This window comes from Hemicordylus capensis, chromosome 8, assembly GCF_027244095.1.
Source record: "Hemicordylus capensis ecotype Gifberg chromosome 8, rHemCap1.1.pri, whole genome shotgun sequence".
Lineage (NCBI taxonomy): Eukaryota > Metazoa > Chordata > Lepidosauria > Squamata > Cordylidae > Hemicordylus > Hemicordylus capensis.
Window position 1 is genome coordinate 5,051,187 of NC_069664.1, and position 21,981 is coordinate 5,073,167.

Here is a 21,981-nt window from a genome sequence, read left to right on the forward strand (position 1 = left end):
ATTTGAATGGGAGACATGTGTGAGCACCACAAGATATTCCTGTTAGGAGATGGGGCCGCTCTGGGAATTGCATCTGTATGCTTGCATTCAGAAGGTTCCAAGTTCCCTCCCTGGCAGCATCTCCAAGACAGGGCTGAGAGAGACTCCTGCCTGCAACCTCCTACACTGCCAGTCTGTGAAGACAATATTGGGCTTGATGGACCAATGGTATGACTCGGTAGAAGGCAGCTTCCTATGTTCCTAAGTCTGGTCTGGAGCTTTTATTCTCAGTTATTGTATGATGTTATATGAACTTCCTACAGGAGGCGCAAGAGAGTGTCAGCTACAGATCATCCCAACAGGCTTGTACCAACCTTGATCTTGACAGCTTCCTCAAGAGGCCGGTCCATAAGGATGTTAAATGAGAGGAACAGCTTCCGGATTGCATTGTTGAACTCATCCCCATCTTCACTTTTCCCGTAAAACCTAATAAGAGAGGAAGAGAGAGAAATATCCCACACTAACGATCTATTTGATGGTCATGTTTTTTTTTTTAAGATGGTAGATGTGCTGCTTTCTAGAAGTCATGAAACTTCCAACATGAGGGAAGTCTTTGAATGCTGAACAACTTTAAGAGTTGGAAGAGACCTCATAGGCACACAGGAAGCTGCCCTATACGGAGTCAGACCATTGGTCTATCTACCTCAGAGAACTTCTAGGCCAACCTCCAGCTCAGCACAGGAATCTTCCTCAGCATCGCTGATAGACGTTTGTCCAACCTCTGTTTGAAAACTTCCGAGAGCGCCCCCCGCCCCGAGTTAAAAGCAAGGGAATCTTTGCAGTGGTTTGTTGAATTAGTTTTGTGAACAGTTCAGTCTGAACCCAAATTGCAATTCAACACAACTTTGCTAAGCAGGGTCCACCCTAGTTTGCATTTGAATGAGAGACTGCATATGTGAGCACTGTAAGATATTCCCCTTAGGGGATGGGGCCGCTCTAGGAAGAGTATCTGCATGCTTGCGTACAGAAGGTTGCGGGTCCTCCCTGGCATCTCCAAGATAGGACTGAGAGAGACTTCTGCCTGAAGCCTTGGAGAAGCTGCTGCCAGTCTGGGTTGACAATACTGAGCGAGATGGACCAAGGTTCTGACTCAGTAGAATGCAGCTTCCTATGTTCAAGAGGCCACGTAATCATGATCCAGCCATGGACTGAACAATTCACAAGCTGGTTCAACACATACAAATCAACTGACAATCAGTATGTTAACTTTATTATAAGAGAAAGAGAGAAAGAAGTTAACATCAACATGTTAACGTCATATCAACGATAGAAAGGAAGGAAGAAAACATCAACATGTTAACATTATATCAGCAGAAAGAAAAATTATTATTAAGAATACTTATATACCAACTTTCAACAGAAAAGTTTTCAGAGAAATTTTGTACAGCAAAACGATGCCTCAGCAAGTAGCTGCATTTATTTCCTCTCACTTCACCCTGAACAGACTTGGGCTTCCCCATAATAAAAGCAAATTATTCCTCCGGAACAAATGATGTATTAGTATCATGGGGAATTCCCGTAAATCCACTTGGTGTGATAACTAGTTCCTTAAAAATAATTTTAAAATGAAGAACTTTGCTCAGTTCCTTGTACATTAATCCATATAACAAGGGCCCATGGAAATGATTAAGCTTCTTGACTAATGTAGGCAAATTGGCTATTTATGCAAGCGTCTTTGCCAAGACATAGAATCAGTCTTGCTCTTGAAATAGAAGCAGGATGGCTGAGAACCTTGGTTTTCAAATTACTAGTTCTCAAGGCTATGGACATATTTTCACAAGAAGTGTGGAGGTATACATTGTATTTGTATTTACATTTACATTACTTTTGTTTGGTCAACTCTTTCCCATAATTCCATATGTGCAGGCAGGTTGTGGTTATCAGTGGGAATTAATAGGTATATAGTAACATGACCAAAGAGACTATCTGCTGTGTTATTACTTCAATTGGAATACTGGTGAAGAAGAGGCATTGAAAATAGGCTCCTGGGCTAAATTCTGGGGGTTCCTAGCTCAAATTAGGCACTGGCTTCTGTATTCAAGGAATAGATGTCCTGTAAAGAGCATGGCCATCTCTCTCTCCCTAGTATTCTTCAATGCAGCTTCTCCTGGTCATGGGAAGGAGTCAAAAGGTATGCAAAGTCCTCTAATCAACGGAATCATGCTCAACACCCCTCTTCTGAAATTTGACAGAACACTTTCAAACTTTATGGACTAGAAACCTCTTTTGTATTTTTTAAAGGCAGAGATTGCCACAGCACTAAATTCTGCACCATTTACTAGTTTCTGTTCTTGGACCACGCAGTCACAGAATACACAGAACCCTAATGGATAATGCCCATCAGGTTTGCTTCAGAGTTGGAGAGGCCCACGCGATGAAGGCCGTGTTATCCATCACTCACTCACCGTAGGTACAACACCCTTGACTGAATGATGAACCGGAACAGGTACTTCAAGGCTTTGAGAGCAGCAAAAAGCAATTCTGTCTTGCTGGAGTCATCTGCGTTTCCTACGTAGTAGTTCAGAACCTTGGAAAGTTTTCTGAGGGAAGAGAAAACACCAAGCCTAGTCAGTGGAACTGTACAGTCCAGAAAAGGCAATCCGCAGCCCAATAAGAGTGGAGGGAACAACCCACATGCTGAGCCATTTCCTTTTTTTTTTCAAATTCAATTTTTATTAATTTTAACGATAGTAATATTATCATTCATTACAAATACGTACAAAAAAGGTGGACTTCCCGCTCACATTTCTTCGTGAATCATCAACTATAAAATTTATACATGCTGAGCCATTTCCATCTCCGAACCATCTTGATATATATTTCTCTAAGGCGTACCTGTGGCTAATCCCATGCGTGGCAGCTCTCGTGAGAGTTCACAAGCAGCTGCTAGATAGCGATGGGTACGGGCGGGGGAAAGAAAATGGCGGTGGCAGCTGGCCAGCCAGCGGGGGAGGAGGACGTAGCGAATGGTGGTGGCCGGCTGCCGCCACCAGGCAGAGAAAACAGTAGCAACAGGTGGGCAGCCCAGAAAACTACTCTGGCAGCCGGCTGGCAGAGAGGGTGGTGCAGACTCTCTCTCTGGCCTGCCTGCTGGCCAAAAGGAAGAATGGCCTGGCCACTGGGCAGAAGAAGGCGGCGGCTGGCCAGCCGGTGGGCAAAGGCAGCGGCCAGTCAGTGGGTGAAACTGGCAGGCAGAGGTGCACTCCCTCTCCAGCCCACCTGCCACACAAAAGGAAGGATGGCCCGGTGGCAGGGGTTAGGAGCGCCGGGGTGAGTGGGTGGGGAAGAACTAGGGGTGTCCGGCCCAGCTAGTATTTATTAAATGGCCTCCGAACTGGTTCCATGCACATCCCTAGTTGCAGGCAGGAATTTCTCTCAGCTCTACCTGGAGATGCCAGAGAGTGAATTTGGGACCTTCAGCGTGCCAAGCAGATGCTCTACCACCCGGCAACAGACCCTACTCCTACTGCTTCCTGAAAAACCTTATTCCCAGTCTGTATGGGGATGGGGCCAGAACTCAGAGGCAGAGTGTCTGCTTTGCATGCAGAAGGTCCGAGGTTCAATCCCAGATTCTTCCAGGTAAGCTAGGAAAGAGTCCAGCCTGAAACCCTGGAGAGCTGCTGCCAGTCAGTGTTGACAAAACTGTACTGAGTTAGAAGGACCAATGGTCCAATTTGGTACATGGCAGCTTCCTCTATAAATGATGTCCTTAGCTGGCTGATGTTATCATTGTATCTTGCTCCTTACCTAGGGAAGGAGACGCCCCTTAGGAACATAGGAAGCTGCCATATACGGAGTCAGAGCATTGGTCTATCTAGCTCAGTATCATCTTCACAGACTGGCAGAAGCTTCTCCAAAGTTGCAGGCAGGAATCTCTCTCAGCCCGATCTTAGAGATGCTGCCAGGGAGGGAACTTGGAACCTAGATACTCGTCCCAGAGCAGCCCCATCCCCTAAGGGGAATATCTTAAAGTGCTCACACTTCTAGTCTCCCATACAAATGCAAACCAGTGTGGACCCTGCTTAGCTAAGGGAACAAGACATGCTTGCTACCACAAGACCAGCTCTCCTCTCCTCGCCCAGCTCTCCTCTTCTTATGTCCCTATGTGGAGCATCAGCTTTGCATGCTGGCATCTCCTGGTAGATCTGAAAGCGACCGCTCATTGCTCAGATTAATGGGGATTAGGGGTATGGGGTCATAGCTCAGTGGTAGAGTATCTGGTCTCAGGTTCACTCTCTGGCAGCATCTCCAGGTAGGGCTGGAAGAGACTCCTGCCTGAAACTTTGGAGAGCTGCTGCCAGTCAGTGAAGACAATACTCTAGAGGAGACAATTCGGCAGACCAGGATGGAGAGCCGATCTTGGCAGCAGCAAGCATAAATTGCCCCCCTTTGCTAAGCAGGGTCTGCCCCGGTTTGCATTCAGATGGGTGACTACATGTGAGCCCTGCCTGCTGTAAGAGAGTCCCCTTGGGGGATGGGCAGTAGCTAAGTGGGAAGGCATCCCTGGCAGCATCTCCAGGTAGGGCTGGGAAAGACACCTGCCTGAAACTTTGGAGAAGCTGCTGCCATTTGGAGCAGACAATACTGAGCTAGATGGACCGATGGTCTGACTCAGACTAAGGCAGCTGCTTATGTTGCACCTTTCTTCCGTCATGGAATTGAAGGCAGCATACATCAAATCCCCAAGCAGTCTCCCATCAGGGCATTAGCCAGACCTAGCCCTGCTTATTTTATTAATCATCATCATCATTAATTATTATTAATTATTAATAATAATAATTAATAATTATTAATAATAGTAATTATTATTATTAATACTAATATTTATACCCCGTCCTTCCAGTGCACTACTCCTTGGGGAGGCTCACAACAATAAGACAGACACAAGACACAATAAAAGTAATAAAATTAACTAAGTTAAACAAGAAAAGAAAAGGGAAAGCCGTCAGCTTAAACACCACAATCATTAGGTTCAAATTAAAACTGAAAATTACAAAAAGCTAAAGAAGCTTCAACACCACCACCACAGCCGGTGCCTTCAAGACCAGCCCTGGTCAAACAGCCCCATGCAGATAGGAGCTGTCCACGTGACACACTTCCTCTGTCCTTCTAATGCCACGTTGCTATCTGGGTGGCCTTGGGCAAGCCACTGGATTTCCGCTCACTGTAACAAATAGAAGCATTGCAAGGATATGCATCTTGCTCTGAAGCCTTGGAGTGAGAAATCAATCTCTTATTTATTTATTTTTTTAATGGACCATCTATTACCAGCTACTGACAGCAACAGCAGCAAGGATCACCGATTCTGACCCCCAAAGCCTGGCCTTAGCGTCCCAGCCAAAGGGCGGAGAGCATCACCGGGGTTGCTTTTGGCTGAATGTGCTGGCAGTATATAGCTCACTGCACCTCCTTGGCCCGCAGCCCCTTAATCGGGGTGGCATTACGCAAATGACAAGCACAACGTCACCAAGCTGGCCAGCGAAAAGGAGAGTGATGGAAAGCAAGCCTGTAAATCAAATGCATGCGGAAAGGTTTATTTCTAACAAGGGCCAGAGGGTGATCCTGGCTGTTCCACAAAACAGAAACAAGATGTTGGCTCAGAAAAAAGCAGGGGAAAGGGGCAAGCAAGCCAGCCTCCCAGAAGGTTCTTGAAACAGAGAGGTCGATATTCTCGCCGAGGCAGCATGGAAGGCTTCCAGAGGGCTACACTGTGGAAGGCTTCCAGAGTACAGCAGTACAGAGCATCCAGGAGGGGAGAAGCTTCTCCCAGAGAGCTGGTCTTGTGGTTTCCTTTGCTAAGCAGGGTCTGCCCAGGTTTGCATTTGAATGGGAGACTACATGTGAGCACTGTAAAATGTTCCCTTTAGGGCATGGGGAACATCTCTGGGATGTTCTGGGAAGATGCGCTGGGAAGAGCATCTGCATGCAGAAGGTTCTAAGTTGCCTCCCTGGCAGCGTCTCCCAGATAGGGCTGAAAGAGACTCCTGCCTGCAGCCTTGGAGAAGTCGCTGCCCGTCTGTGTGTAGACGATACTGAGTAAGATGGACCTATGGTCTGACTCAGTAGAAGGCAGCTTCTTAAATCCTACGTTCCTATGCAAATGTTCTGCGTCACCTGAAAATATGTCCCTGAGGGCTGCATGATCCTCGAGGACATGTTTTGGGGTGGCACTGGGCACTTTCAGGAGAAGCGCAGATGGGTGAAGACTGCCCCCCAGCCCCAGCCACCCTGTGCATTCCATAGAGGAGGAAAGAAAGCTCTCCAACAGCATAGCTGTGGCTCTTCAATACACTGCTGCTTTAGTTAGGATGCCAGCCAGAGAGCCCAAGATTGTTTGGGCCATTCTGGAAAACCATGTCCGACTCATGGAGCGAGTCCTCCTCCTCCATGCTGCCACCCCACCCTTGGAAGCACTGGAAACATCGGAAGCTGACTTCTACCAAATCAGACCCTCGGTCCATCTAGCTCAGCATTGCCAACACTGACCGGCAGCTCTTCAAAGTTCCAGGAAGGAGTCGCTCTGATCCTTACCTGGAAATACCAGGGAGGGAATGTTCTACCATGACGGCAGCCCCATCCGCAAAGGGGAAGGCCTTACAGCAGATGCACGGTTACCCATCCAGATGCAAACCCCCTGCTTAGCAAATGGAACAATTCATGCTTGCTACTGCAAGACCAGCTCTACCTCCCTAACCACGCAGTCACAATACTCACTGGATGAGCTTGAACCCGCTCCTCTCAGCCCAACCCACCTCGTGGGGTTGTTGCATGACTCAATGGGCAGGTGGGAAACCACAGACGCTGGCCTGAGATCCTTGGAAAGGGAGTGGGCAGGCGAGAGGAGAATGCAAAATAAAATATGCCACATTATAAGTTAGGGACTTCAGAAGCCTTGTTGCCAAGTGGATACCCCATTGTCAAGGCAAGAGAAGTCACAGGGCAAGCTCAGAATTAGCCACCTGCAGAAAGAATACAGCAAAGCAGAGAAACTTACACGTAAGCTAGGGTGGCACTGAAGTGCTTGTAAATGTAGGTTTCAAGGACAGGGTTAAAATGCTGGAACTTGATGTCTCCAATCAGGGAAATAATAAATACCTGTTGGAAAGGAGAGATGGAAACTGTGAATGGCCCCCAACACGGAAACCTGTTTCGCGACTCTGTTTTCAGGGTATGAGCTTTCCCAGACTGTAGGCTTTACTGCGAGTTCGGATTTGCCCAAAATACCCGAAGCAAAAAGGGGATTTTTTATTTTTTATTTTACCCTGGACATAGATTGGGCTAAGCGTCAATGTGCAATGAGAAACCCGAATTGTGTATGGAGTGGTCCTGGATAGCTCACAAGGACTTTGACGTAAATCTAGAGGATATGTGAAGGCTCACCTGCCCTTCCAAAGTAAAATCACTGTCTGGGTTTGTCCACGTTATGATTTTTATGATAAGCAACCGCGGATGCTTTCAGCCTCCCTAAACGACTCTTGGCATTTGATTGGATATGAGCGTTTATGACACCACAGAGGCAAATGTCCCACTAACTCAGGGCTGCTCAATTTTGGCCCTCCTGCAGCTGTTGGCCTACAACTTCCATAATCCCTGGCTAATGGCCACTGTGGCTGGGGATGATGGGAGTTGTAGTCCAAAACCAGCTGGGGACCTAAGTTGAGCAGGCCTGCGCTAACTGCTCAAAGTGGCACCTTTCAAAGTAGTGATTCCTGGCCCAATCCAACCCAAGCATAGCACTGCTACTGTTGCTTTTGCTAGTGTGTACTTTGCATTTATTTTTAAACTATCAGCCCTTTGAGAACAGAGCATTGTCTTCTTATTAGGAACATAGGAAGCTGCCTTATCCTGAGTCAGATCAGTGATCCATCTAGCTCAGGACTGTCTCTATACTGATTGGCTGTGGCTCTCCAAGTTTTCTGACAAGCATCTCTCCCAGACCTACCTGGAGATGCCAGAGAGGGAACCTGGGATCTTCAGCATGTAAAAATGATCCAGGACCGCATGCACAGCGGCCCAAAAACTGGCTGCCGTGTATGCACAGAGGGCCAAACTGGGCTGGAGAGACTCGGGAGGAGGCTGGGAGCAGGGAGGGAGGGGAAGCTGCTGGAGACCCTCCCCTGCAGCACCCTCTGAGGCCGCCAAAACCCTTGATAGCAGTAAATCAGTATTTTTTTAAAATATCAGTTTTAATGTCCCCATTCTCCCGTCCAAATGTAAACCAAGGCAGACCCTGCTTAGCAAAGGGGACAACTCATGCTTCCTACCACAAGCGCAGCGATTCTTCCCTTTGACAAACATGCTTTGAGAACTTCTGCTGAATCGTGCAGTAAACAGCAGCAACAAAAATTAGTACTGGTGAGTTTGGTACTTATGGACCATGCACGGAAGGACATACAGCAGATGTGGCTGGTCTTCTGAACCGAAGTCATAAGTCATCTCTCAATTTTCAATAATTCACCATAGTGACCTCAACCCTGGGTGCAGTCTGAACTGACCCTGCTGCCCCCGATCAGATCTTGTCTTTCATCAGTTATTTCTATCAAAGACAACATATAGATTCTAAGGACGGGTGCCTCTTCACAGGTTTCTGCACATAATGTGACACTATTTCGGAATCTTCCCAAAGTCATAGACTGCCTTTTTGAAAAGAAAGTCCAGTTGCCTTCAGTTGATCTTGGTCACAGTGCAAACTGGCTATTACTGATCACTTCTAAAGCGATGCAAAGTCCTAGAATTGTTTATTTGTGCAGTGTTTTTAATTTCATATTTCAGACACTCTTGCAGTTATGCCCGTGAAGATTAGCAACATCCTCTTTTCAAAGAGGTGTATGGAAATTCTGAGAATTCTGCTGAAAGACTGCAACATAGACAATATAACCCCAGACAAGGCAGAATCTTAATCTCTTGCCTCTCCAAGAAATTCTTCTGCAGAATTGACACTTGGTCACAACTTCAAGCTTGAAATCACAAGACCTTCTATAGAACTAAAAGTCTCTCATTCATGCATTTAAGGGGGAACAAGCTAAGATCAACCAGAAAGGATGAACCAAGAAGAAGAGCTCGGAACATAGGGAACTGCCTTCTATTGAGTCAGACCATTGGTCCATCTAGCTCAGTACTGTCTACTCTAGAGGTGTGCACGGAACACATTTTGCAAAATGTGCAAGCCGTTCCATCAGAAAAACCGAGACAGCCAGTTTTGATGGAACGAACCCAGTCCCATTGGACTACTCTGGCCGCCATTTTGGATTCCAAAATGCCCTTTTAAAATCCAAAATGGCGGCCAGACCAGGGTCAGGATGTTCTTGGAACAGGACCCAGCTTTTAGGGGTATTTTATTCTAAGCTTGTAACACTTGAAATGAACTGTTTCAAGGTGGAATGTTCTGACCTTGGAATATTCTGCACACCCCTAGTCTACATAGACTGGCAGTGGCTTCTGCAAGGTTGCAGGTAGGAGTCTCTCTCAGCCCTTTCTGAAGATGCCAGGGAGGGAACTTGAAACCTTCTGCATGCAAGTAGGCAGATGCTCTTCCCAGAGCAACCCCATCCCCTGAGAATATCTTGCAGTGCTCACAAATAGTCTTCCATTCCAATGCAAACATGGTGGACCCTACTTAGCAAAGGGGACAATTCATGCTTGCTACCACAAGACCAGCTCTCCGGCCATAACTAGGAAATTGGCTCAACTATAACACTGAACACCCTTGTGGGGGAAATCGCTTAAATCACTTCTGTGCTGGGTTTTGCAAACACTTGATTGCTACCTGGGGGGGGGGGGGAAATATAAGCAACCTGATCTATAAGCTTCCAATGAAAACCTAACAAGAGATACATGTAATGACAGCAACTTACCAGGGCATCAAACACAAGGAAGTCATAGGATTCATTGTCAGACATCTCCATCATTATGTTAAAGAGTGCATCGAGTGTATCTTGCAAGAACTGAAAACAGAAGACAGGAATGAAGGAGACCACAGTAACTATTCTGTAGTTCGCAGGTTCCCCATTTCCCTTTTTAATTTTGTTTTCAATTTTATTGAATCATAAAGAAAAAATACAGTATCATAATATTTCATTAAACAAATACTAAAGCAAAACCATTCTAAATATATTAACAGTTCTAAGAAATTTAGGCAGCAATGATCAACATTTGATTCAGCCTGATCAACACTTGGTTACATAAAACTGAATACATAAAGCTTCCCAAATCACATCCTGACAATGGGAACAAACGATGTCCTTGCTGGATATTAAAGTTTATAAAGGGATCCCAAGTTGACATAAATGACTCAGTCGAGACTTCATTCATGTAAACAGAAACTTTGGAAATTGAGGCATATTCCCATAATTTCAAGAACTAATCTTTTAAAGAGGGGATTTCAGAAACACGTCAATTGTAAGCATATAATATCCTGGCTGCAGTAATCATATATAAAGACAGCTCATTACATTTAGAAGGAATATAAGGTTTCATCATACTTAAAAGAAAGATTTCTGGAAGAAAAGGAAATGTAACCTCTAAAATTTGTTCCATTTTCCTTTCTCTCCAGACCCTTGCAGAAGCAGAGGCATTACTCAAATACTAATAGTCAGAGAGTCAGTTCCCATGGCAGGGGAAAGTGCAATTGCGAAAGTACATCCCTTTGCATGCATGAGCTCTCCTTCTCTCATCCAGGCAGCAGTACGAATGCCAAAAAAGCTAATGTGGGGTAGCAGTTAGAGCAGGGCTGCACAATGTTGGCCCTCCAGCTGTTTTTGGACTACAACTCCCATCACCCCCAGCCACAAGGTCCAGTAGTCAGGGATTGTGAAAAATGTAGTGCAACATCTGCAGGGAGGCTGAAGTTGAACAGCCCTGGGTTTCAGTGTCAGACTAAGCCCTGGGAGACATAGGAACATACAAAGCTGCCTTGTACCGAGTCAGACCATTGCAAGACAATACTTGCTCAGTATTGTCTGCACAGACTGGCAGCGACTTCTCCAAGGTAGCAGGCAGGAATCTCTCTCAACCCTATCTTGGAGATGCCAAAAAAGAAACCTGGAACCTTCTGATGCTCTTCCCAGAGCAGCCCCATCCCCTAAGGGGAATATCTTACAGTGCTCACACATGCAGTCTCCTATTCAAATGCAAACCAGGGCAGACCCTGCTTAGCTAGGAAGGCAAGTCATGCTTGCTACCACAAGACCAGCTCTGCTCCCAAGGTTCAATTCTCCTTTCAGTGATGAAGTCCATTCATTGGTTGACCTTGGGCCAGTCACTATCAGCCGGACGTACCTCACAGGATATAAATGGAGAAAAACCATGTGTGCTGACCTGAGCTCCATGGAAGGAGGAATGGGCATATCAATGCAATAAAGAAAGGGCATGTTTTTGTCCCTCTCAGCACTAGATGATTTGATTCTGAATAGTACACAGGTACATTTATACAAAGAGCATAATAAACAATAAAGATGCTATTAACCAGGCTGACAAAGTTACAGCTGAGCCTGTGATCAAAACGATAGTGGTAAAGCAGATTATCATAAATAACAGCTCTGCTTTTTAAAATCTTCCCTAACAAGTCTACATCAGTCTTAAATTCTCTTCTCTCTTGTACTGGATCCAGGAGGGAAAAATGAAAAAAACCCAACCCAGAAATAAAATCACTCCATTCACAAGACTATGTATACTTGAGTACACATGGTTGTGTGAATAAACACAACCATGCATACCCAGGTCAGAGGCTGTATCCAGGTATACCCAGGCTGTCTGAATAGGGTGAATGTGTGATCTCTGAAAGGGCCTCCAAATGACAAGCCAGGAGCATTCAGTTTCGCAGAATAGTTTTGTTATACCTTCACAATTTCTCCTCCTTCTACCTCCATTAGCTTCTTCAGATTGTGCTCTATGTTCTGGGCATTGGAACGCCAGTTCAGCAGCCCCAGCAGGTCAACTGAAAGGGAGAAAGCAACAAAACTCAGAGGCAGAGCTGACTTCCAGAAATGGCCCCAGAACAAGACAGAGAGGGAAGTGAGATTTATTGCATCAGCTAATATGAGAAGAGCAACACTGCAGAACACAGCACTTGGGTGTCTAATCTTTAGTATGGTCTTTCAAACCCAGTGGGCCTGGGGCAGGCAGAGAGTAGATTATGATCTACTGGGAGATCTCTGAGTTAGGGATGTGCAGAAGTGGTTCAAATCGAACCCGATTCAGCTGCTTGGAGCTCGAACCAGACTGCCCCCACCCAAAGGGGAGCCAGTCCGCGTTGAAAGAAACTGAAAGAAACTGGGCCCAGTTCGACCAGCTATGCTAGTAATGGGGAATCGGGTAAGTATTCCCCTTTACAAGCAAAGGAGATCCCTAACACTAAAGAGGTTGAAAGGGCAGGCGAGGTAGGCAGGCATGAAGGGTCTTGACCAGCACCAGCAGGCTCCTCAGGGGCGTCAGCTCCCCCAGTGCTCCCCGCTAGAAGTGGCCCTCACTGCTGAGAGGGAGCATCAGGGGGCCTGGGGGCGCTGCTGCGGGTGAGGTGCCCTCTCGCCACAAACTGGGTTGAGCTGGGTCAAACCAGTTCGACTGCATGAACTGAACCACCGGTCAGTTCTAACGAACAGGTTCATGGACTGGGAGTTCGGTTCAAATTTGAACCAAACCACCCAGAACGGTTCTGGGCACACCCCTACTCGGAGTGATTTTTAAATGGAGTGTCATGACTCCCACTTGCTTAACAAAAGCAACAAGTAGGCTTTTAAAATTCTCTTGCTTCCAAATTAGGCTGCTAAAACAAAGAAAACTTGGGGGGTAGGGGAACAACAACAAGAGGGTTTTTGCAGGAGCTTAATCTTGGTTGTGAAAATTCCCTGGGCCAAGCATGAGCTCAGACACACTTTGGTTGACATCCAGAATTAATGTTGCATGTGCCAAATAAGGAGGAGTGATTTTTGCCAAGCTTCCCTTCCTTCTGGAGTCTTCTGTACCTCTCGGAAATATGTTCCCGAGGATCCTGCAGCCCTTAGGGACATATTTTCTAGAGGCACTGAAGGAAAGGGAGATTGACAAAAATGGCTTACCCCATTATGAGTAAAACATTTTTTGGTTAGTCTGAATGTATGCCTCTGTATTTCAAACTGTAAACTGCCTTGAAGGAAAGATGATCTAAAAATGTACTAACAAAATAAACACACGTAGAGCCAAGACAAACATTAAGAAAAATCACATGGTAGATTTTCTGAGGACTATGCCATCTGAATGCATGCCAGTAAAATCATTCAGAATCCAGAAAGGCACCACACATTTGAAATGCTGCCCTACACAAGAACCTCTTGCTTTTGGGAAACTAGCGATGAAGATCTTAGTCTAGCCTTTTCTTGTACATGGTAGTTTTTGAAACACGGGGAAACTATGGAAGGAGAGACCATGCAGAAACGTGACACGGATCCACATCCTGCAGTTCTGAATGATACACTTCTAGGAAGAGTGCAACATTTAAGATCCTTAGCATTTGAATTGGCTCTAAAGCAGACCTTGAGCAGACCAATTTCCATTGGATCTAGGAGCCAGCTCAAACATTTTGGAGCCAGACAATGGATACTTGACAAAATGACTGGACTTAGTAACAGACATGCTGCATGAGGGTAAATGTGCTTCTCTTCATCCACATATACATAGCATACAGCCATCCCTCGCCAATTGCGAGGGTCCCGTTGTGGCAAAATCGTGGTTGACAAATTCACCACTGAAATGAATGGGAGACAGGGGGTTAGGGGAACTGAGATCGCAAAGAGACCAAAAAATAAAGGAGAAAGTCCCCCAAATTGGCAAAAGTCCCCCCAAATATCGCCAAGAGTCACCCAGAGGAATGAGCAGATTGAACCTCTGGAAATTATTTGAACCCCCTAAAATCACTCAAATAAAATCAAGGCACTTTAAATCACAAGGAGTGGGAAAGGGTCAGCAAAGATCAGCAAGATGAATGAGTGGATTGAACCTTTGAACCAGGGGTGTAGCTATAATTGAGCGAAAAGGTTCAAAGAACCAGGGCCCCCCAGCTCCACCCTTCCCTATTTTTTCATTATCTCCCTCACTCCAAGGGGCCACCGGAGAGAGGGGCAAACACGGGCCCCCTTTCCCCTAGCTACGCCCCTGCTCTGAACACACATACCCCGGGGGGGGGGGATCACAAAAAAAAAACCCTCGCCAACCATAGATACTCGGGTAATGGTTGGCAAGATCAGACACAGTTTCCCCTTTGCCACTCAGAACCGCAGTTGGTAAAACCATGGTTGGCGAGGGATGACTGTACTTAACAAAATAAACAGAGCTGCCTGGGACAAATAAAGATTTCATTAAATACCTCTACATTTGAACACCTATTTATTTCTGGCATGTATATAGCACTTTTCTGGTGATCCTCCTCCCAAAGCTGGTTCTTCCCCAAGAAGAGCTTAAAGAAAGAACCACAATCAAGCCACACGTTTAGATCTTGACACCGTGAGCTCCTTCGGCTCACTCCTTTTTTCTCTCTTCCCCCGTTTGCTCTTGTGGTGGCAGTTCGGGGAGGGAGAGGCCACCTCAGCCTGGCACATGGGAGCTGGATGGAGGCAGCGCCCTAGTCTGTCTCTCTCCTCTCCTCCCCACAGAGGAAGATGGCACCTGGTCACTCTGTGGTGGCAACTAGGGAAGGGAGGGGACATCTCAGATGGAATGTGGAGGGAGACTAATCTAGCTTAGTTTAGACACCACAGTTAAATTTCTAGATACCATGGCTCCCAGGCGCTTGGGATTTGTCAAGCCCTGCTCTAAAGGGCTTGAGAAAAGAGAATGAGGATATTCTCACGATCACTGGAAAGTGGGCTTAGCCCACCTTCCAGTCATCGTGAGAACCAGCAGGCGAGCCTGGTAGTTCCCTGGCGGCTAGCCTGCCAAAGTAGCCCTCCTCTTAACCCAGCAAGTGCTCCGCTAACCTGGGCTTCCTGATCGTGTATTGCCGTGGCGTGGCTCTGCACTGTGGCAACACATGAGGAGGCCCCTAGCTGGGAGGCTTGGGAGTCTCTCCAGGATGCCCAGCGCACTCGCACGGGGCATCCTGGAGCTTCCGGGGGCCATGAAGCCCCCGCCGGCTCCGTGATGGAGCCACAGTCATGTGGGCTGCTGCCTTGATCATCTGTCGGGAGAGTAGGCTAAGCCCACTCTCCCTGCAGAACCCCTTCCAGTGGGTCTCACTGATCGTGAGACTCGCCTCAATGTATTTAAGAGAACGTCTTCTTCACCACGATCCCTACCGCCCATTAAGATTATCCAGAGAGTTTCGTCGACAGTTGCCACCAGCCCACCTGGTGGCTACTTGGAGACGGGCCTTTTCCGCTGCTGCCCCAAGGCTCCTTGCTGAAATAAGAGCCTCCCCATCTCTGACAAGCTTTAAAAGGTTAGTCAAGACACACTTGTTCACCCAGGCTTTTAATTAGATTTACAGGTTTATCAGTTAACAGTTTTAACATGTTTTAAATTTTGGATTGTTTTAATGTTTCAATTTTGTTTGAATGGCATTTTTATTGTAAACTGCCCAGAGATGTGAGTTTGGGGCAGTACAGAAATTTGTTACATAAATCATAAATAAAGCATGAAGCGTAACCGGTTTGCCTAGGCCATGAGGGCTTCGAGCAATCTGGAAGGCTGCATCTCATCTGGCCTGTGTCTCTCCACACACCAGCAGTCAGACTTACCATTCTGTGTCAGTTTAGTAGAGCAGATGAGCATTGCAATCTGAAAGCTGTCTTTGGTTGGGGTAAAGTTGGCCCCATAATGTAGGTGCTTGGACAGAAGGCCGTCCCTGTCCTCCATTTCCACTTTGGTGCCAGGAAGCGTCAAGTAAAACTTAGCATCTTCCATTTTCTTGTTCTCACCCTGTTGATTGAACAGAGGGCAACTTCAGAAACAGCTACAAAATCAGCTGAACCAGTTTGGATTCCATAGCTTCTTTCTTAGTGCGGGAGAACTAGATAGGGCTGGAGATCCTTGCGTTAGGAAAGAATTTCTTCAAGAGAAACAATATCACCAATGGACGCCCCTCCCCTCCCAAGCACAGTACCTTGTAGACTATCAAGTTATGTCTGCCATCTTGCAAGGTGGTACCATCTGCATTCATCAGTTTCACGAAGGCTACTCCAAAAGCCTTCTCAGATTTATCGCGAGCTACACGGAAAGAAAAAGCACACATCCTTTATACATTATCCACTAACACCATACTGACATATCTTGTGTGAATGAGATTGGTATGATTTTTAACAGCATTTTGCTGAAGGAGTGTTGGTAGTAGCAGTAATGATCATATATATTTTCAAACCCATGAAACAGTTGACATGTTTGTACGTTTTGGGGTGTTTAAAGGCCTTTGTATATGTTGGATCAATTTGTCATTAGATGCAGAAGTAGAAACGGGTCTCAGGTTACTGTTCTTCTCCTTCTCTCTTCCACTGTACAGGAGTTTGAGATAAATTCGTTATGCATTAAAAAGAAAAGAAAAATGGGTGATTGAAACCTGACACCGCGGTCATTCACAAAGTCAAAAACGGTGTTCTACATGGGTTTGTGAGCTGTGGGAGCTCCCAATTTTTGGTTGTGTGGAAGCCAGGTAGGAGGAAAACCTGGGTAGATGTGATTGTGTGGAAACAAAGTAGGAGGAAAACCTGGATAGCTTTCCCACAATCCTTGCTTCCACACAATCACTTTTACCCAGGCTTTCCTCCTACCTTGCTTCCACAGAACTAAAAACTGGGAGCACACACAGTTCCCAAACCCAGGTAGAACACAGTTTTTGATTGTGTGAATGACCTCACCTTCTCTGCTCAGACTAATCCAAGAGTTCTCAAACTTGGATGGATGCCCAGATGTTGTTGGACCAACTCCTATAAACAACAACAACAACAACAACAACAACAACTCAGCCATCCCAGGTCCTTAGGAAGGACTCGATGTCTGGATAAAACAAACCAGTCAATTACTCCTGTCTAACTGTGTAAACAAGAAATAACAACAACAATAATAACAAAAACAGAAGGAATAGAACTGCCCAATGGAAACAACATCAAGAACCTGGAAGAGAAAGAACATTATAAATACTTGGGCATCCTTCAGGCTGATAACATCAAACACACTGAAGTTAAAAGAAAAATTGGAAGTGAATACATCAGGAGAGTTAGGAAAATCCTAAAGTCCAAACTCAATGGTGGGAACACAATACAAGCCACAAACACCTGGGCTATACCCATCACTAGATACACTGCAGGAATAATAGACTGGACCCAGGAAGAGCCAAAAACACTAGATCGTAAGACCAGGAAAATAATGACATCAAATCATGCTCTGCACCCCCGCAGTGATGTAGATAGGCTATACCTCCCTCGCAGCTCAGGTGGAAGAGGAATGCTGCAAGTCCATCAAACAGTAGAGGAGGGGAAAAGAGGACTTGAAGAATATATCAAGGACAGTGAAGAAGATGCACTTCAAATGGTCAAGAACGAGAAACTATTCAACACCAATGAAAGAAAGCAGGCCTACAAGAAAGAACAAGTCAAGAACCGAGCAGAAAAATAGAAAAATAAGCCACTGCATGGCCAATATTTGCATGATATAACCAGAAAATCAAACATCACCAAGACCTGCAGTGGATCACGACAGGGAACTTGAAGAAAGAAACAGAGGGTTTAATACTGGCTGCACAAGAACAGGCACTAAGAACAAATGCAATAAGAGCAAAATTTGAAAAACCAACAACAAACAGCAAGTGCGCCTCTGTAAAAAAGCAGATGAAACAGTGGACCACCTAATCAGCTATTGTAAAAAGATCGCACAGACTAACTACAAACAAAGGCATGACAAGGTAGCAGCAATGATACACTGGAACATCTGCAAAAAATACAAGCTACCTGTAGCCAAAAATTGGTGGGACCACAACATTGAAAAAGTTGTAGAAAATGAAGATGTACAAATATTATGGGACTTCTGACTACAAACAGACCAACATCTGCCACACAGTACACCAGATATAACTGTAGTCGAGAAGAAAGAAAAACAAGTCAAAATAGTCGCCACAGCAATATCAGGTGACAGCAGAATAGAAGAAAAAGAAATAGAAAAAAACACAAAATACAAAGATCTACAAATCAAAATTTAAAGGCTGTGGCTGAAGAAGACCAAAATAATCCCAGTAGTAATTGGCACTCTTGGTGCAATTCCAAAACATCTTGAAGAGCACCTCAACACCATAGGGGCCATAGAAATCACCATCAGCCAACTACCAAAAACAACTTTACTGGGAACAGCCTACATTTTGCGGCAGTACCTATAACAACAATATTGATAATAAAATTCTGGCATTCCAGGTCCTTGGGAAGGAACCTCTGCCATCTGATGCAGTATGGCCCATTCCATCACCTTCAAACTCTACCACCTTATCACCACCTGCGTAGGCCGACCAGGTGCAGCAGAACCAGGGGGTAGGCAATTCATTTGCTTTGGCTTTCAGGTACTCACATTCCTGTGACGATCGATGACGGAAGGTAAACCTCAAATGACAACGGCTGACCTCTTCTATTGCTATGGAAACCTGTATGCCGCACAGTAACAAGAATTTAAGCAGGTACATCAGCCATCGACAAAATGCAGATGAACATTCCAAATTCCGCTCCTGTCATCCTCGATTATTATACCCATTCTACAGATGCCAAGTTCTGATAGTCTGGCTTGTTAGTAAGCTGTGGTTTCTGTAAACCAGTTACCTGAGTTTGGATGGCGCAGGGAATTGCAATTTGTGACAACTTCAAAATGAAGGAAGTTTTCCACCAAGCTCCCTACATCTCGGGTGGGGGGCACTGTTTCTCCCTCTACATGCATTCCAAATACTACTTTAAACAAGTACTTGGAGAGTGTATAGAGGAGCGATTCAGAGGAACAGACTCTCAGGTGATAAAAGGGTGTCTGGACATCCTCTGCTGATGTCACAATGGGCACATTCTTGGCGTGACCCCTTCTCTATTCATGAGTGATGGGACAGTATGATACATACTGGCCCTATGGAAAGGTAAAAAAGAAAATCAAATACTATCACTACAGGTTCAATTTTAGCAGCTATTGGAAGAAACTCATCCCACAAGAAAATATAGGAATGAAAAATGAACAAGTATTTAAGAAAATATGAAGACTTTAAAAACCCCGCTTTGAAAATGTTTTAAACAACATGTGAAACCATTAATGATTTAAAGAAATATAGGAAATTCATTCCTAAATTTGCACATGCCTTTCAAAGCGGCAGAAAATATAAGAAACCAAAATCGGTTTCTGCCTCCATTATAATTATTTGCCAATTAGGGACGTGCAAATCGATTCGACTTCAAATCGATTTGACGTCAAATCGATTTGACGTCAAATCAATTCAACTTCAAATCGATTCAACTTCAAATCGATTCAACTTCAAATCGATTCAACTTCAAATTTGCTTGCACAGAATGGGATTTGTTCAAATCTATTTGAATTTGCTCGATGTGAATTTGATTCAAATTTGCCCAAATTTGAATCAGTTCAAACAAATCTCATTCTGTGCGGAACTGAGTCAAATCTATTTGAATTCTATTTGGTCGATTTTTTTGCACATCGCTATTGCCAATTCCACCTGGAAATCCTTTTGTTCGTACAATGTAGCTCAGGCTGCTCATTGGGATAACCAATAAGATTTGAATGGGGACTGAATAATAGATATTGGTGACTTAGATTTATTTGAAGTTCTGCAACACATGGTTTCCTGTTTTTCATAGTGCAGAATAAAAGTAGCCATTGGCTTGGACAAAACTGTGCCATTAAACATAGGCTCTGTAATACTGGGAATTTAGGACAAACTCTCTCCACTCCCTCCACCCCATCGCCTCAGTCATAAAACTTGTTGGACATAAATAAAAAGAAAGGCCTAATGAGAATTAACTTAGCTAGGATATCAAAGCAAAAAAGGAGACTATTCTTACAACCTTAGCAACACTCCCCCATATATTTTTAAACAGAAGTCTTAAAATTGATATAGATGTATTACAAGGACAACATTTTAGTTTGTTGACATTTTAGTTTATTTATTGATTTCTTTTTTTTAGTTTACTGACATTTTAGTTCTTCAAATGCAATATTCAGCTATCATTTGGGTCCAAGACTATGCCGAGCCCAGATTATTAAGTGCAGGAGTAGGCTTCCTTTGGCATTTTAGTTTATTGTGGCTGAGGATGATGGGAGTTATAGTATAACAACAGCTGAAGTGCCAAAAGTTGCCTAACCCTGATTTAGTTATTTCAAATTTCACCAAGTTCTATTTTTATAAATGCCTGTTAATCATACATTACACCAATACAGTTGCTGCCAGTTCAGTTGGTGGCCACACGGGGACGGGCCTTCTTGGTTGCTGCCCCAAGACTGCGGAATACGCTCCCTACTGAAATACAATCCACCCCATCTCTGACCATTTTTTAAAAAACACTTGAAAACCCACCTTCTCCACCCAAGCTTTTTCAGCTTTTTCCATTTTTAAGTTTGAATCTGTGTTTGATTTCTAGATTGCCTAAATTGTTTCTAAGAGTTTTGTGTATGTTTTCACTTGTTTTATGTTATTGTTAACCACCCAGAGATGAAAGTTTGGGGCAGTGTATGAATCTGACAGTAAATAAATGAATGAATGAATGAATGAATGTGTTCTGCAGGAACTGAGAGGCATTTCTGGCTGCTACGGAGATCTGCCCCAAAGGCTAACTGTATGTGAAGAAGCCACAGAACTCCCACATTCCAACATTCCATCCCATATATGGTGCGGGCTTCCTCTCCGGTCAAGCGCTGGCCTCTTACAAAGAGGGGGGAAATAATGTCTGCTATTTATACTTGGATCTTAAAGTGTCTTATGCTTGGACTCTTCTAGTAACTGCAATTATCTGGGCGATGTACGGAAGCCCAACTAGTGGCAGTTACCCCCATTTGAGGATCCAACTCAATACTGGTTTGAGGCTATGGGAAGAGCTGTCGTTCCGTGGAAGAACATCTGCCTTGCATGCAGAAGGTCTCAGGTTCAAGCCTTGGCATCCCCAGCGAAGGCGGGGAAAAGACTCCTAGCAAAACCCAGACTGCCAGTCAGTACAGACTGAAGGTCCCAATCCACGGTACTCCAGATGTTGCTGAATTACTCCTCCCATCATCCCTTAGCCTCCATTTATTGTGGCTGGGAACGATGGGAATTGTAGTCCAGCAACATCTGGAGTACCACGGGTTGGGAATGCAGACTAGGGATGTGCACAAACGACTCGTGCAGGCCCAGGTGGGGTTCCCTTAAAAAGAAGGACCTGACTTGCACGGCGCTGGCTCTACCAAAGGCTGCATGTGGCTGCAGTGCTGTTCCCTGCAGCCTGCACATGTCAGCCGTGTGTGCGCCGTTACGGTGCGCAGATTGCAGGAAACAGTGCCACGGCCGCCTGAGGCCTTTGGTAAAGCGAGCGCCGTGCCAAGAAAGCGGCTGGGCAGCAGCCGAGCAGGCAAGGACTCGTTTACCTGCTTTTTAAGGGAACCGCTCCCTGCCCTGCCTGAGCCATTTGTGCACATCCCTGGTCTACACCTGGGGTTTCCAACCCACGAGACTCCAGATGTTGCTGAACTGCAACTCCCAAGGTAACCGCTCCCGTCCCTGGCAAACCCGTTCGGTTGCAAGTGCCCAAGTCGGTTCGGTGCTTCCCACAGGAAGTGCGTAGACAATACTGAGCCAGATGGACAAATGGCCCAACTCAGTAGTCGGCAGCATATTTTGAGTCAGAGATTTACATGTGTCCTGATGCCAGGCTCTTCTAGTGCTAACTGAGCAAAGAGGCATCTTTTTAAAGTGGCTTTATTTAGCAGGGAGAGAGCAACTGGCCCTATCCATCCCCAGCAGAGCATCCCTCCAGT

The 21,981-nt window shown here is 45.3% G+C and overlaps 1 protein-coding gene across 4 annotated transcripts in view; it reads right to left on the bottom strand.

Moving 5' to 3' along the window:
* The window catches only part of DOCK5 (dedicator of cytokinesis 5), a 165,507-nt gene that overhangs the window by 67,156 nt on the left and 76,370 nt on the right, over nucleotides 1-21,981 (bottom strand). For all 4 annotated transcript variants that reach the window (XR_008310960.1, XM_053269060.1, XM_053269061.1 and 1 more), the window contains exons 16-23: nucleotides 18,556-18,628; nucleotides 16,112-16,215; nucleotides 15,747-15,927; nucleotides 11,877-11,974; nucleotides 9,894-9,983; nucleotides 7,034-7,134; nucleotides 2,445-2,579; nucleotides 354-465 (exon numbers count right to left, since the gene is read on the bottom strand). Coding sequence is in view for 3 of the 4 variants with exons in the window: in XM_053269060.1 (XP_053125035.1) it covers nucleotides 354-465; nucleotides 2,445-2,579; nucleotides 7,034-7,134; nucleotides 9,894-9,983; nucleotides 11,877-11,974; nucleotides 15,747-15,927; nucleotides 16,112-16,215; nucleotides 18,556-18,628 (894 nt within the window). In the remaining variant the exon portion in view is untranslated. The remainder of the gene's footprint in view (nucleotides 1-353; nucleotides 466-2,444; nucleotides 2,580-7,033; nucleotides 7,135-9,893; nucleotides 9,984-11,876; nucleotides 11,975-15,746; nucleotides 15,928-16,111; nucleotides 16,216-18,555; nucleotides 18,629-21,981) is intronic.